The 16,602-nt window shown below is 42.5% G+C and overlaps 1 protein-coding gene across 4 annotated transcripts in view; it reads right to left on the bottom strand.

Moving 5' to 3' along the window:
- Positions 1-16,602, bottom strand: part of PLPPR1 (phospholipid phosphatase related 1) — a 630,074-nt gene that overhangs the window by 33,157 nt on the left and 580,315 nt on the right. For all 4 annotated transcript variants that reach the window (XR_014978090.1, XR_014978091.1, XM_085641280.1 and 1 more), the window contains exon 6: positions 14,818-15,068. Coding sequence is in view for 2 of the 4 variants with exons in the window: in XM_085641280.1 (XP_085497406.1) it covers positions 14,818-15,068 (251 nt within the window). In the remaining 2 variants the exon portion in view is untranslated. The remainder of the gene's footprint in view (positions 1-14,817; positions 15,069-16,602) is intronic.

The following is a 16,602-nucleotide window of genomic DNA, read 5'->3' as shown; positions in this document are numbered from 1 at the left end:
AGTGCCCTTTACTTGTATTTGGGGAGTCAGTAGCTACTGCTGTGCATGTCCAAGCTGTCAGTGTTAGGATTAACAGGTGTGTCGATCACAAATCCTTGCACCTACATCCCAGTTATAAGGTGTATCGGAAAAACAAGAATGAATTTATCAAGAGTAGCGGACTGGTAAGAGATGCAGACATGCTCTATATGTTTTCAGAGCAAAAGACCCACCAGGTCATGGCGTGTGTTTATGTACGGGAACAGGGAGTTGCCTAGGCTTTGGTTGTGCATTAGCCATAATCTAGTCCAGACACATCTTTCAAACGTCTTGAAACATAAGGTGCGAAAATGTGCATTTTGCAACACAATTTCTACATGCTAAGATTTACTACAACCCTTTTGCGCTGGTAAGGTGCCCTTTACTCAGGGTAAAAATCACTTTGCTTTGTTTCTCGTTGCATTAAGGGGGAGAAGATGTGGCGTAATGGCAAGAGCTGTCAACTGTGGAACTGGGAAGCCAGGTTCAAGTATCGGCTCAACATTTTGTGATTCTGGGCAAATCACTTAATCTCTCTGAGCCTACCAAAAAATGAATGTGTCCTTGTGTAACGTAACTGGTGCTCATGTAAATCGATCCAATACCTTTAGGTCGAGTTTGCGCTATATAAAACTGCAACAACAAAAGGGGCATAACTCAGGTGATACTTGGTCCAATCTGTGCAAACCCCTACAGGTTTTGACTCTAAGCCTGATCGCTTAAGGAAGACAGACCGGAATTACTATCAAAACACATCCTTAAAGCAGGTGCTAACAAGGAGAAATGTTTTCATTTCTCAAAAAAACATGCATTGTATTTGTGCTGAAGTGCCACATATCCAGTGAGGGAGACTCTTTTTATGTTTGTCTAGGCGCAGGGATTGTCCACATAATAAAGACAAGAAGCAAGCAATTCTAAGTTTGAGGTTGAAAGGACCCCCAATATGTGTGTCAACTGATACTGACGTACCCATACTACTGTTCCATGTGCCTCCGCAGCCAGGGTTACTTTCATGATCCATAGAAAACATATACATTTTATTGAGATAAGTGAATCTCTGAAGAAGGTTTCATACTTTGCCCGGCATAGGTCCAGAAAACAGAGACATTTAGCTGTCTGATGGCTAGACCCATTATTTCCAATATATTGCATATTTAGAGGGCTATGGGTCAGCCCCATGCTTGATACTGCATATTTTTGTTGGCTACACCACATATCTGCTCCTGATTCAATGGCTCTTCTCCCTATTCTTGTGTTTTTCCTGGTCTGGAGTATTCGGGGCTCACAGTGTTTTGATTGGATGATGTATATCCTTTTATTGCTGACGGCAGACCTGCATTGACTTGTGTATGAGGGACACTTTTCTCCATTCTTTCTCTCAACCCCCTGTGCTTTAAAAAAGGTGACTGAGCCTGCAGGCCTTACTCCAATGACTCAGGGTAAAAGGACCTGGCCACTACAACTGTGTGTCACGGTATGCTGCAGCCAAAGCGCTTGTGCTGTTTAACTCCTAGTGAAGGCAGTAGCCTTCCACCACTACGAGGGTAGTGTTTCTGGCGCCCCTACCGGTCCAACAGGACCACAATCCTTCAGACAGGCCTATGCCATGGCGCACACTCATTATCCGAATTCACCTATGACAGAAAAAAATCAGCATTAGGGATCTAGACAATGATACCGTTGGGTACTTAGGGCAGGGGTACATCTCTTTACCATGCAGAGGACTTCTCTGTTCCTACGTTTTAGCAATCAAGTCCATGTTTTGAATTGATAAAATATTTTAACAAGAAAATGCTTAGTAATGCTTAAAATTGTTAAAGAATTTTATCATGGCAAGATGTTTTAGACATTACTTATAAAGTTTTAGTACAGAACCGAAAATATGTCAAACTATATCATAATTTGGAAGTTTTTTGCTTTTTTAAATAGTCAACATTAATACATTAATTAAAATACTTCCAAACATATATCTAGGAGATATTAACTTCCTGTGTCCAAGAATAGAAAACTAAAAAACAAGGTTTAGGGCAAACAGTAGCTAAATGACCTTCAAAAATGCAATCCAATCACAGCAAGTACATAGCTTTGTTCACAAAGCTTAGCTGTCCTAGGACCTTAGCTAGGTTGATTGGTCAATGTGCCTGCTTAAGAGCACTTGCTTGGACCAATATTTGTTAAAAAAAATAACTGTCTTTTTAAAATCACTGACAGTGTGTGTGAGCATCACCATGCTGAGCTTAAAGGGACAGTGCAAGCTTAATCGCAAACTCGAATTCTCCGTGGGGGGATGTCATCTGAAGGGAGAGCAGTACAACTTCCTCTTGATAGGCACAACCAGGAGACATCCGGGCGTGAGGGGCAATTAGCTATTTGCACAACTGTGCTCTTGAATATCAAATACAAGAACATCATGGTACACTAATATCGAGGGACAAAATATCAAAAGGAAGGGATACCTTCCTGCACATAAACAATCATTCCCTGCAACGGAGGCACCCTTGCACCATGGCGCTGCAACTATTCTTAGCGCCAGTGCTAGGGGTGCGCCATATTGTTGTAAATATGGGGCATCCCTGCATTTTAGAATTGGCGGAGCGTGGCGTTGCTAAATTTGCCACAATGCCGCATCCGTCATTTCCTTGTAAATATGTCCCTAAGTCTGCAAGTAGGAGTATTCTGAAAGCTAATGCAAATGAGTATCAGACACAGGATGGAAACTAACTAAATTCCCACACCCAATTTTGTTTATCAAGACATGTCTACAGATGGAAGAAGACTGTACAGGAGGATGAAATAGGGCATAGCACTGAGGGATAGGACTTTAACCCCCCCCCCCCGCCCCCCACCCCCTTCCCAATCCAACTCAAGCTTATTTCACTACACTGATATGCCACTGGATTGCTTTTCCCATATTGGTCAACAAAGGGTTGGCAAAACTGATACCTGGATTCTGAGAGCTGCAATAGGTGGAAGTAAGAGAAGTGGAAAGGGGAAGCACTGGAGAATGTAAATGTAAATGTAAATGTATGTGTCTTGTAAAGCGCACTGCTGCCCTGAGGCGTCCTGGCGCTGTAGACCGCTGGGGAACCCATCCTGGCTATCCCTGTGAGATGGTCCCTCCAGGGTATCTCCAAGGTGAAACCAGGCATCCCTGGCGAATGTGGGGGGCCGTTGTGGAGATGAGGCAAGCTAATGCCCAGAGTTGCCGAGTGTGTTCCTGGTTAGAGTAGGTACCGAGGCGAGAATTATCGAGTCCGTTTTTGACACTGGTCCACGACCCTGCCGCGTCGGGAATTGAACCCTGGTCCCTGGCCGATTCTCTGCTATAAAGAGAAAGAAATGCCTTAAGTGGGAAACAAGCAAATAGCAAAGGCTGACAAAGGAGAGAAAGGAGTTGGGCCATGGGCGTGTGAGGAAAATGAGATAAAAAGGTAAGGGAGTTAGAGAGAGCTAAAGGACAGCTGATGTCGTCTGAAGTCACCGGTATGATTTATTCGTCTGATTTTCCTTTGTGTGCTGGTATATATATATGTATGTTTACATTTGCAGGTATTATTATAAGTCTTCAACTACCAGAATGGAAACTGAACAGGAACAGATAGGGTACTTAGATCTCAGGTGGGATCAATTGAGATCCCTGAAGGATGGCAGCCAGTGGAAAGGAGTGAAGGATGGTTAGTGGGACATGAGGTGTAAGTTAGATGATGAGGACGGTAGAGAGAGAACCGGGAACCTACGACAAGAGGAATGAGGTGATATGGAGAGAGTAAGGCAAAATTAATGCACACAGAAAAGGAAGACAGGGGATAAGATCTTGGAGGGGGCCACAGAAAAAGTACTGACATTCAGAGAGAAGGGACAGCCAGGAATCTAAAGATGTCCCAAATCAGACACATGGAGCTTATATAGTACAATGTGTCTAAAGAAAAATTATGGCTTGCATAGTTTTGTATCGAAAAGTTAAAACTACAAGGCTTGAGTCAGTGATGAATTAGGACAACTTGAAACCTATGAGGTAACTGAATGGGATCGAAGACAGCAAACCAAAAGACAAAAGGATACAAATGAGAGAAAGAATAGGAAGGAGAGGAAAATGAAGGAAATGGTAATAGAAGAATAGCAGAAGGTTAGGGATATGGAAGGAAAGAAAAATGGATGGAATTAACTAGTTGGGAATGGCAGAAGAATGAGAGGAGGAGCGCAGGAGGGAAGGAATGAAAAAGGGGACTAGAGTATACAAGAGAGAGTAGCTTGCCACCTCAAACCATTCACAATGAAACCAGTGTCCCCTAATTCTTGCACCAATCCCCCAGTGCCAGCAGCCGAGAAGCATGATTTATTTATTTAAAAGGTTTTATATAGCGCTGGCTCCACCCGGGGGTATCAGTGCACTTTACATTGGAATGACAATAGTACATGAAATACAAAACAATGGTATCCAAATGAAGCATTCAGACATGGTGGACTTAGAGAACACATTGAGTAATATAGTTTGGATCTATAAAAAATGCAAAGAAGTAGCAATTTACGAAATAACACGTGAATAGAGTAATTACAAATTATTAAACAGTATAAAGGAGGAAGACTCATTTTTTGTGAATAAGGAAGGGTTGGGCGAGTGAGAAAGGGGGGGAGGGGAAGTGTTAGGAAAGGGGTGGAAGGGGGGAAGAAAAAGGTGAAGATGGGTAGGGAAGGGGGTGAATAGTTGAGGTCGACACAAGAGGAGTGAAGAGAGAGGGGAAGGCAGGGGTTTCAAAAGGAAGGGAGAGTATAGCAAGTATGGTAATAGAAGGATTAAGGACCTCAATATTAGTTGAGCAGGTGCCTTTTAAGGTCTTTTTTTAAACTGACGTATAAATGGTTAAGTCGTAGATCTTTAGGGAGGGCATTCCAGATGCTGGGAGCCTTACCAGAGAAGGAGCGAGATTGCGTGGCTTTCTTTTTTAGCAGAGGGGGGACAAGGAGGAGAGAGTTGGTGCTTCTCATCGGTCGGGCACTGCCCGCTTTATTGAGTTTGTTTGAGAGGTAGAGCGGGGTCTTTTGATGAAGGGCTTTGTTCGTAAGGCAGGCTATTTTATAGGAGAATCTACCTTCGATAGGAAGCCATTTAAGGGTCTTAAGAGCAGGCGAGATGTGGTCAGAGCGTTTGCAGTCAGTTGTGAGCCTGGCCGCTAGGTTGAGAACAGATTTGAGGGGGCAAGGTGTACTTTGGGAGATCCGGAGAGTAGGGCATTGCCATAGTCAATTTTTGAGAGGATAGAGATTGGACAACAGATTTTAAATCTTCCGCTGGAATGAAAGGTTTGATTTTTTTTTTTTAGATGTTGTAGCGTGAAAAGTGCTCCTTTTGCCGTTTTTTTTTTTTTTAATGGGAATTGAGCGTTAACTTACTGTCAATGGTGATGTCAAAGGTTTTTACTGATTCGGATAAGGAGAGTGAACAGTTTAGGGCACTAAGGTCAGAGATCCATGTTTGGATGGGGAGTGGGTTGTTTTTAGGAGAGAAAAGAATGATTTCAGTTTTGTTTGTATTGAGTTTGAGATGATTGTGGAGTAGAACAAGGTTTGTATATTAGCCAGGGCGGTGTAGGACATCTGAGTGGGATTTGATTTTATAGTACAATTGGTTTTCGTCTGCATACAGGTGATAGTTAATACCGGCTTGTTTAAGTATGAGGGTAAGGGATTCCATAAAAAGGTTGAAGAGAGCAGGAGAGAGGATAGATCCTTGGAGGACACGAGGGAGACAGGAGTGGGGCAGAGAGGCAGCTTTGGATTTTGATTTGCTGGGTTCTGTGTTGGAAATAGGAGGTGAACCAGTTGAGGACAGTGCCATTAAGGCTGAAACAAAATGTAAGTGTATTGAGTAAGGTTAAATGGTTAACTGTATCGAATGCCGCAGAGAGGTCTAGGAAAATGAGTAGGCAGGTCTCACCATTATCCAGGGTGTGGTGGATGTCGTCAATTATATTTAGCAATGCAGTTTCAGTGCTGCGGCCTTTACAGAAGCCGGATTGTAGAGGGTCGAGGAGGTTGTAAGTGTCAATGTGTTTATCCAATTGAAGAAGGGCACATTTTTTCAAGGGCTTTTGAAAGAATGGGGAGGTTTGAGATGGGGCGGAGATTATTAGGGTCGTTAGGGTCGGCCTTAGGGTTTTTAGGAATGGGCGTGACTTGTCCGAGTTGGAGGGAGACAGGGACGCACCCCGAGGAAAGGTAGGAGTTTATGATATTGGTCCAATAAGAGACAATGAGGTGCTTAAGATCTTGGACGAGAGTAGACGGGAGAGGGTCTTTTGTGTGAGAGGACGGTTTTAATTTGGACAGGATGTTAAAGACTTCTAGTTCGGAAACGGAGTGGAAATTCTGCAAGGGGGCCTTATTTTTTAGCTGTGTTTTGTCGGGGTAGGTTTCAGGAGGGGTTGTGGAAAGTTGGTGTGGGATCAGAGGGGAGGGTGTTGGAGAAGTAACAAGGGTATATTGGAGGTTGGGAGGGATTGGAGTTAAAATGAAGGATTGGTAAATTTTGGCTATTTTTGGGGGGAAAGTGTTAGCAATGTCTTCACATTTGTTAGTGGTGGCCATAAAGTGGAGGGGGGCGGGGGAGGCTTGGTTTCTAACAATGTTGAACAGTTCTCTGGGTCTATTTTTGGCATGGGCGAGTTGTGAACGAAAGAAGGATGCCTTTTCAAAGAAAATGTGTTTCTTGTAAGTAGATCTAGCAGTTCGAAGGAGGACGATATTGGAGGGGGAAGGGTGTTGTCTCCAAGATGATGATGCAAAGACCGTACAACACTGGAGCAGGCTATGAGGGAATTTGTACTGGTGATCTGTGCATGGCATTGCACAGTAAACAGAGTGCTGTGCTCCTCTGCTATTAATGTAGGGACATACATGGAACCAACAGTCACGCTTGGCTACTTTGTCTTTGTGAGTGGTGTGTCTGATGATGTTAAGGCCAAGCACAGTGCTCAGAGATCACTCATTGTATTTCTCATGACGTCATACTGTGATCTGATCTGGATTAAATAGCTTTCAATGTATTGGGGGCGTGGCCAGGCGCCCAAGGAGTATGGACGCGTTCACGTAGGGCTCCCGGCTCCGGATCAGAGAAGTCCGGTTTTACGGCGTCTCTGGTGAAGCGGCAGGCAGGGTACTGCAGCGGAAGCGCTTCTGTTTCGCGCACGATGTCATCCGAGCCCATGTAGGACGAAACTTCTTTTTTTTCAGGTAAAAGAGCTTTCGAGCGCTCCAGCAACGTTGCGGCCGCCATTTTGATTTTCGGCAAAATTGTTCTTCTCCTCACAAGTTTCAAGTCAAATGGCATTATCAACGTGCATCCTTCCTTTGGTTAAGCTCCCTATTGCTCACAGGTACTGTGTGACTTTGTTTTTACTGGGCTAGCTTCTCCACATTGAGATTTTTATTTTCAGTTTCTGAGGATGTTTGCAGTGGCCGCCATTTTGTACGATGCTTTTCCTCACAACTTTTTCTTGTGACATTTTAAAATAACTGGCTTTTCAAATCCATTCACATGATGGCTGTGACAGTGGTACTCCATGTTGAATTTATGGAGGGTCTTCACAGCTGTTTTAAATGGCACTAATTTAAGTGAATGAGGTCTCTGGTGGCCCCATTGAAAGAGTAAATATTGAGTGCACCTCTTAACCCTTCTTAATATCTTTGCCTGTGAACCCTGTTTTTGAATATTGCGCACCTCAAGTGGAAGTTTCTTCTTTTCTGTACTTCATTACCAATTTTTTCAATTCATGGGCAGGACAAGAGGTTCTCATCATAGTGCGCTCTTACCACAGCGCTCTTTCATCAAAAACTCCACACTTTTTTCACAATTTTCTAAACTGGAAGAGTTACAATCACTCGAGGAGGAGAGTGCGCACTTGACGATGGATCCTGCACCTGTTGTAACCGGCAAGTCAAACGTGAAAAGGTTAAAAAAAGACCCTCCCTCGCCTCCTAAGCCATCTTTAGATGTTTCCATGGAACTGCTGTTGCACGAGATAAGGGCCCTCAGACCTTTTATGGAGGAAACTAATTCCAAATTGCAGACTCTCTCAGACAATTAGGTGCAACTTGATACAAGACTTACTGCAGTTGAACACAATGTTGCCTCCCTTAGCGATACTACTAAGAGTGTTCCTTTTCTGCATTCACAAATTACAAGCCTTCAGAAGCAGGTCGAGGACCTTGAAAATCGCAACAGGAGAAACAACCTACGCATTTTTGGCTTGGGAGAGGGGATCGAAGGTAACGACCCCATTGCATTCTTCAAATCCTTCCTCCCTAAAATCCTTTGCATGCCAGAAGAAACTTCGTTGAATATACAACGAGCCCACAGATTAGGGCGAGCTTCTTCTGCTGTTTCTTCTTCGCAAAGACCGAGAGGTGTCATTATTTACTTCCTAGAGTATACGGATTTGCTAAAGGTGTTGGCAGCAGCCAGAGCTATCCAGCATGTTACATGGTCAGGTTCCACACTGTTCTTTGCGCAGGACTACTCTAAGGCTACAGCTGACAGGCGCAAAGCTTTTCTAAATTTACGACCAGATCTACGTTCTTTGGGGGCCAGATATGGCCTATTTCACCCATATCTTTTCAAGGTCACGTACAACAATAGAACTACGACTTACGAAGATCCAGTTCGCCTGCAGAGTTTTATCAACTCCCATAAGATGGATGCCACGACCTCTTCAGGAAGCTCCTCTTCACATATCACTTGAATTATTCACCAACGTGTTTTAATTTTTGATATTCTTGGTTTTATGGATTTTATATAGCCTGTTTGAGCAGTTATCAATAATTTACTCTTTATAGTAGCGTAAGTTCTGTGCGCTCTTTACCACTGTATTAATGGTTCTGAATTTCTGTTAGGCTGCTCTTTATTGCTTCTTAGTTCGCAATTTCATGATGTATATTTTCATAGTTCCCTATCAAGACTAACTCCCATTTTATGTTCTTGCTTCACAGTTCTGACTTTTCGTCACAAGGTCTTCCCCGACCCTTGCTGGGCCCTCCCTGGATGTATGTCTGCTCCATGTGGTTCCACCTACCCTCCCACCCACTCTTTCCTTTTGTAGGTATGTTTTATGTTTTGTTGTACGTTCTTTATGTTGTTTTGTCTTTGGTTTTTCATTTGATTTCACATTTTATGATATATTGCTTATTTGGTGTCATTACTACTCCGATTCTTTCTTATCTATCTAACGTTATTTTTTTGTGCATATTTGATTCGTCTTTTCACTTTTTCTACGTCTCTAGACAAAATGTTTCTTTTTTGCCATACCTCTTTTCTATTTTATACTGGTCTTGCACTGCACTGGAATTTTGCTTTATGGTTGCATTTTGTGCTATTTTTGACTGCTTATGCCCTTGAAATTGGTTACATGGAACATTAAGGGTTTAAATTCTCCCATTAAGCGGCAAAGAATCCTGACCCACCTAGCCAAATTAGACACGGATATTGTTTTTTTGCAGGAGACTCACCTCTCTGATGCTGAATCATTAAAGTTGAAAAGGGGTGGGTGGGGGAAGTTTTCTCTTCCCCTGGTGATGGTAAACGGAATGGGGTGATGATTCTTTGCCGCAAGTCCCTCCCACTTTCGTTACTGGCTCAAGATTCAGATGTTAATGGAAGATGGTTGAATGTTAAACTGTCCTTGAAGGGTGTTCCTGTTTCTCTCTTCAACGTCTACGCCCCCACATGTGGAGAACCTTCTTTTTGGTCCACGTTGGCTAAACAGGTTGCTCTCTGCATGGCGGAGAATTTCATTTTGGCTGGCGACTGTAACCAGGTCTTCGACCCGTTTATAGATAGGAATTCCAGAGTTTCCTATATTCCTAACAAGCCTCAGAAATCATTTGTACGAGTTGTATCTCAGCACAAGCTTTTGGACGCTTGGCATCTCTGCAATCCGACCACCAGAGAGTACACTTTCTATTCCCCGTCGCATCAAACTCAGTCAAGAATTGATTATGTTTTTGTTTCCCACTCCATCTCACAAACCCTCACGCATGCGGAGATTGGTCCTATTTTATTGTCAGACCATGCCCCCGTTTCAATTGGTCTAGAGATTCTGCCTAAGGTTACAGGTCCCAAAAGGTGGCGTTTCAACAATGCCCTTCTCCTGGACCCAAAATTCACTGCCTCTTTTACCACTTTTTTTGATGAGTTTTTTGTGTTGAACCAAACCCACTCTATGCCCCTCTCAACTATATGGGATGCTTTTAAAGCCTCAGCGAGGGATTTTATTATTGGCTTTGTTGCTAAGAGGCGAAGAATTTCACGTAAATCCAATAAGGACCTTTTACAGGACATCAAAAAACCAGAGCACTCCTTTTACACCTCACATTCAAAACAGTCTCTAACAGCTCTCATCAATGCTAAATTAAAATTTAACAAGAAATCAACGGAGGATGCCTCATTATATTTGTTAAAATCTAGCGCCAAATTTTATGGGGGTAAAAATAAGGCAGGGAAAATACTGGCTAACTATTTAAAAGTCAAACACAATAAACTTAACATTGAATCTATTTACGACGATCGCTCGGATTTAAAATTCAAAAATGCCGATATTTTGAACGAATTTTCTCTCTTCTACAAATCCCTCTACGCCTCGGAGTCTCAACCCTCTGATCATTCTTTATCTCAGTTTTTCTCGAATCTCCAAAGGCCCCCTCACCCTTTGCCGGATCTAGCCCCTCTGGAGTTGGACCTAACACTGCAAGAATTATCAAAGGCTCTCCAGCAACTTAAAAAAGACAAGGCGCCTGGGCCTGATGGCTTTACAGTAGAAGTTTATCACCACTTTTCCAAACTCATGCTGCCCGAAGGAAGACAAGGATCATAGATATTGCAAAAATTACAGACCCATCTCCTTGGTAAATATTGATTATAAAAAATTTTCCAAAGCCTTAGCTATACGTCTAGATTCTTACCTGCCTGATCTATTAGGTAAGGAACAATCGGGATTCGTCAAGGGCAGATTTATTACGGACAATACAAGACTCCTTATTAATGTCCTGTCTAAGTCTTCATCCTTAAAACACCCCCTAGCGGCAATTGCACTTGATGCTGAGAAGGCATTTGACAGGGTTGAATGGACCTATCTGTTTTAAACTCTTAGTTGGTTTGGTTTTGGTCCCAAGTTTGTATCCTTGATCTCTCTTCTCTACTCCAATCCACGTGCGGCCATCTGCGCTAATGGCTTGATTTCCTCGTTTTTTTACTTAGGCAGGGGAGTCCATCAGGGCTGCCCTCTTTCTCCTTTCCTTTTTAATTTAGCCTTGGAGCCTTTTCTTTATAAGCTACGTCAGAATCCAAATTTATATGGCTTCCAATCAGTAAACACTCACCTTAAATTGGCTGCTTACGCTGATGACATCTTACTTTTTATGTCCAATCCTAGTGCCTCCATTCCTGCCTTTCTGGCGGAGGTACAGGCTTACTCTAATATTTCTGGTTACAAGTTAAATATTGACAAATGTGAGATTCTTCCCCTGACCAAGTACACTTTTAAGGCGGACTTTAGTGCCTCAAATTTCACATGGAGCCCCTCCCATATTAAATATCTAGGCATGTACGTTACCCCTTCAATATCAGACACGGTAGCGTTATGCTTGAACAAATGTATACAGAAAATTGCTGACTTAGCGGCCAAGTGGCATCCCCTTTATCTATCATGGTGGGGTCGCTTGGACACTATAAAGATGATGTTGTCACCCATTGTATTGTACACCATTTCTAACATTCCAGTTCCCATCCCTGCCAAATTCTTTAAAAAGATCAATTCCACCCTTTCCTCATTCTTGTGGAACTCAAAGAGCCCTCGAATGTCTCTAGCTAAATTAATGCGTCCTAAAACAGAGGGGGGAGTTAACTTTCCTGATTTTCAGGTTTATCAAAGAGCTTTCCTTCTGCGACAGGCTTCACTTTGGTTGCTTGACCCCTCGGAGGATTGCCCATTATGGATCACAATAGAACGACTTTTCCTAGCTCCTTTTTCCTTCTCTGAATATCTTTCCTTCTCGCGCAAACCGCAGGCGGTATCCACTCCCATAATTAAACTGACCTCTAAACTTTTGGCTTCTACACCCTCTCCGCCCCCTAACACTATTGACTACTTCTTGAGTTCGACAATATGGCATAATAAAGATTTAGTTATCCGCGATAAACCAATTTATTGGAAGACCTGGCGACGGAGAGGTTTAATATGGATACACCAGTTATTCTCAAATTCAAGTTTTTTACCCTTTCATTCACTCAGACAACTGTTCAACTTACCTGCCTCATTCATACATAAATATAATTTACTCAAGTTGGCTGTGATGGATAGGTTTGACCAATTATCTGTTACGTCCAGTGCCTCCACCTCCCAGACTCCCTCTTCACAGCTTTCTTCCCTACTTAAGACTAAACCCTCGGCCTCTAGTATATACAAGTATCTACAAGGGAAGGACATAATTAGGCAGAAATCTAAAATAGAGGAAGCCTGGGAACGAGATTCGTGGCCAGTAGCTCTCTGGAATAATATATGGCTTAAACTGCGTAAATCCTCCAGGGCAGCTAACATAACACAAACGTTCTTTGTGTATAATTGACTTTTATTTACTCCGAGTGCTTTGAGCAGCAGATTTGTGACTGCTTCAGATATTTGTTGGTCATGCTCCTCCCCAAAAGCTGATATATTGCATATGTAATTTTTGTGCCCACTTGTAGACAGTTTTTGGAAGCAAGTCTGGTCCCAAACTAATCTAATTTTTGATACTACATTTTCCTTTTCTATCACCCATGTTTTCTTAGGGAGTCTTTCACCGTGCTGGGAGAATGTTACAGTTAATACTAAAATTATTGATTTGCTGTTGGCGGCTGCCTTTCAGCAGATCACTGTTAATTGGAAGTATTTTACAAAAATTTCTTATAAAGCATGGTGGTATGTTGTCTGCCATAATCATAGGTTGGACACCTCCTTTGTATATCCTATATAGATGGCAGCGAAGCCTTTGGACTTGTGGTCCCCTGTTACACTTTACCTTGACATGTGCGCCAAAAAATGTTTGAAGACGGCTGAAATGCCAGAAACCGGTCCTAGGAAGCTTGTTTCCGGTTCAGGGAAGACATGGCTTGGCAGTTCGGGCTGGACTGTTCCCATGAGGCACAGGGTTAGACTGATTTGCATATGGCCATGTCTGAACTGGGGTGGCAGAGTGGGCTAAAGAACGGTGATGGATTAAACCCAGATCAGTTGACTGGGGGTGAGTGCTTGCAATGTTCAACACTCCGTCCATCATTTCCTATGGTTTTCGCCAAAAAATGTTCCCAGCTAAAACCGTCTCAGCAAGAGGTTCTGAAACCCCCTTGAATCCCTTGTGCGTTCCCAGATTTCTTTATAGCTCCAATACTTTTATGACTTAATTTTTATGTATTAATGGCTTAATTTTTTTTTTTTTATTCATAAGTCTGAATTCATTTGGTGTAGTGCAATCTAATGTATTGTTTTGACATGAATTTATTGCATTATTTTGACGTTCATTTATTGTAATGTTCTGACATGCATTTATTGTTATGACTCTTGTATGGATACCTTTGCTTCTACTAATAAAATTTTCTTTTAAACTTAAAAAGGTAAAAAAAATGTATATCCATTGTTTAATTAAACGTGAAAATGCAAGAAGGCAAAATGGGCAACCTGGAGCTTTCAATGTATTTGCCGGTAATTGCACTGCAGGTCACAAGTCATGTGATCTAATTTCCCCTGATGTCATTGTTGTTCTAATTGTCATTTTGAAAAATTGAAAAATTCTACCTTTTTTTTGGTCGCAGAATGTTAGAAATTATGGGTGTAATCTCTGACATATGGGCACCGGTTCACAAAAAGCATTTATGATACATGCTAAAAGTCCAACTGCCTGTTAGGCAAAAAGCAGAGAGGGCGTAGTCCTTTCTATATGTTTTTATTATATAAAAGTATTTCCATTTTCAATGTTTTGGGGTCAATTTCCACAGGGATGTAGGAGTACATAAAACAGTACTATGGGAGTACTATTTTACATACTCCAAAAAGCCTTTGTAAATAGCCCCACTAGGGGGCATATTTACAGCAGGATGGAGAAGCGTTGCGTTAAGCAAATATTGGTGACGCCACGCTTCTCAATTCTGAAAACGCAGGGATGTACCTTATTCACAAGAATGTAGCACACCCCTGCGTTTCCTTTAGCGCTTGAGCTGAGCTCACCTGCTTAGCGCCAAAGCTGGCACCCTTGCAGCATAGTGTAAGGGTGTCTGCATTGGGGGGAAGATTGTTTATGGGCAGGAAGGTCCCCCTTCCTGCACATAAACAATCTTTAAATGCCGTTTTGTAAATATGCCCCCATGTTTTTGATCTCTTTCATACTACAAGCATTTGTGCAGGCTGGAAATGGGCGAAATAGAAGGATTATTGCATTTTGCCTACAAAGCTATCTTCCTAAAGTGACCAAAAAACTGTAGTTACTTCCTTGGTTTTACATCTCGTGAAAGAAAACAACTGTACTGCACATTGCTGCCGAATCAATGCTCACTGGAATCCTGCAGTATCATTCAAACGCCTCACATGATAATACCACCCTTATGCCTGCATTACAAGTGTTAGGTATTGAAAGTGAGAGTATAAAATGTATGTACATTGTACTTTTTGAGTCTGAAAACAGTTTTCAAAACAGGATTTTGTGGGAGAAAATCTTCTGACAACTGATTGCCATGAATACGTTAGTTGCCCCGAACACCACATGAATCAATTCACTCACCGTCGCATATAATGCTGAGTAAATGCTTAAAGCAGCATGCTTTGATGGAAACGATCGCCTCGCCTCCTCAACCACTTCCGGGTCACCAGTGCAGACATTGCCACTGCCAATAAAGTGATGATTTGCTCGACAATCAACTCCTGTGTAATTTGGCTTGCATACTGTAAGAAAGTATGGCGCCAGGTTTCCAGTCACAATCTGACCAGCATTTACAAATATATCTGTGGCAAAAAGTCCAAAGGCAAAAACCCCTGTAAATGATAAAAACGTAAAACGCAATTCAGTACAAAAACGAGTGATGAAATGTTACATTTATAATAAAACTTCAACATTTCATAAGGTGTCCCATAATATAGAAAGTATATTTTAGTTCACAAGTCAATGGATATTTGTTTTATGTTTCATAGATCTCTTTAGTGGCACTTCCCCGGAGGCCATTTCCAAACAATACATAAAAGGATTCGCAGAAAAAAAATTGTAGGTACATATTAACTTCATAAATCACAAACTGACTTATTCTATAAAAAAGTTGTTTCCCTTAAAAATCAGAGGCTGTATTATGGAAGTGCTGCGGGGGCACAACGGGCGTTTGCACCCACTTTGTACGCCCCGGGGAACTTTGGTGTTCCAGAAAGGGCCAAAGATGCTTGAGCATCCCCTTCTGTAATACTGATAGCGCTGGCGCAAATAAAGGGCCAGAGCTACCTTTAGAGGGAGTGCCTTCATTTGCATGTGGGCATGGCCCCATGCAAATGAGGGAATCCCTCTGTCTCTGTTCCCACGCGGTATGATAGATGCGGGCACAGAGCCAAAGAAGCAGTCAGGAGGAGCACTGACAGTGGATTACCTAAAAGGTGGCACACTGTCAGTGCGCCCCCTGATGGCAGCCCTCTGGAAGGGGTGAAGGGGGTCCCATGGACCCTCGCAGACATTCCCTTACAGGTGGGTGCAGTCACTCACTGCACCCGTCTGCAAGGGGATCTCTAATCCCTCTTAAAAGTGCAGGCGGGTGGCCGCCTGCACTTTGAAACACAGAGCGGCTTCAAAGCAACCACTCTGTTTTCACATGAATGCCCTGGGGGCAGCACAGTCCATGTAATAGGGCGCACTCTCCCTGTTTACACCCAGCACACCTGTTTTAAGATGCATAGGGCACAAACAGGGAACCTGTGCCCTTTACATAATAGGTCCCCAGTTGTGCAACATGTTTGCAATCCGGAACATAAACTTACATTCTGCAATTATGATTAGCTGCAAATCCATAATGCCTCAGTTGCACTGCTTATGACCTCAGAGATGACATTCCAAATGACCCCAAATGTTTTTGGCCTTTTTGCTAAATATCAGTTATGCTGGCTATAGAACTCTGTGAAATGTACCCCTGCTAATCAGAGGTAAAGTACTTGTGCTCCTCCTTTCAACATGTTAGAATTGGTATGACTGGAATATTTAACAAACCTATAAGTCCTTAGTATATGATACTAACAGTGTATCCAGGGTCTGTGACTTAAATGTCACCAGTGGGCTGCAGCTTCTACTGTGCCACCCACTGCATTGACAACTCATACATGACTGCATGCCTGCTACCAGTAGCCTGACTGTGCAGGTTTTATCTGCACATTCAACCTTTCAAAACAACGCCTTTTGACAGGCCTAAACCTTCCTTTTCAATATTTATGTCACCTCTTGGAAGGCCCTATTGTCCATATAAACAGAGTGCATTTTTAAAAAAAAAAGTTAGACAAGTTAAAGCTTAATGTCCTTACAGTGAAAAGCTATTTTCAC

The sequence above is a fragment of the Triturus cristatus genome, chromosome 2_2, assembly GCF_964204655.1.
Source record: "Triturus cristatus chromosome 2_2, aTriCri1.1, whole genome shotgun sequence".
In the NCBI taxonomy this organism is placed as follows: Eukaryota; Metazoa; Chordata; class Amphibia; order Caudata; family Salamandridae; genus Triturus; species Triturus cristatus.
This window is presented reverse-complemented; position numbering and strand designations above follow the sequence as displayed.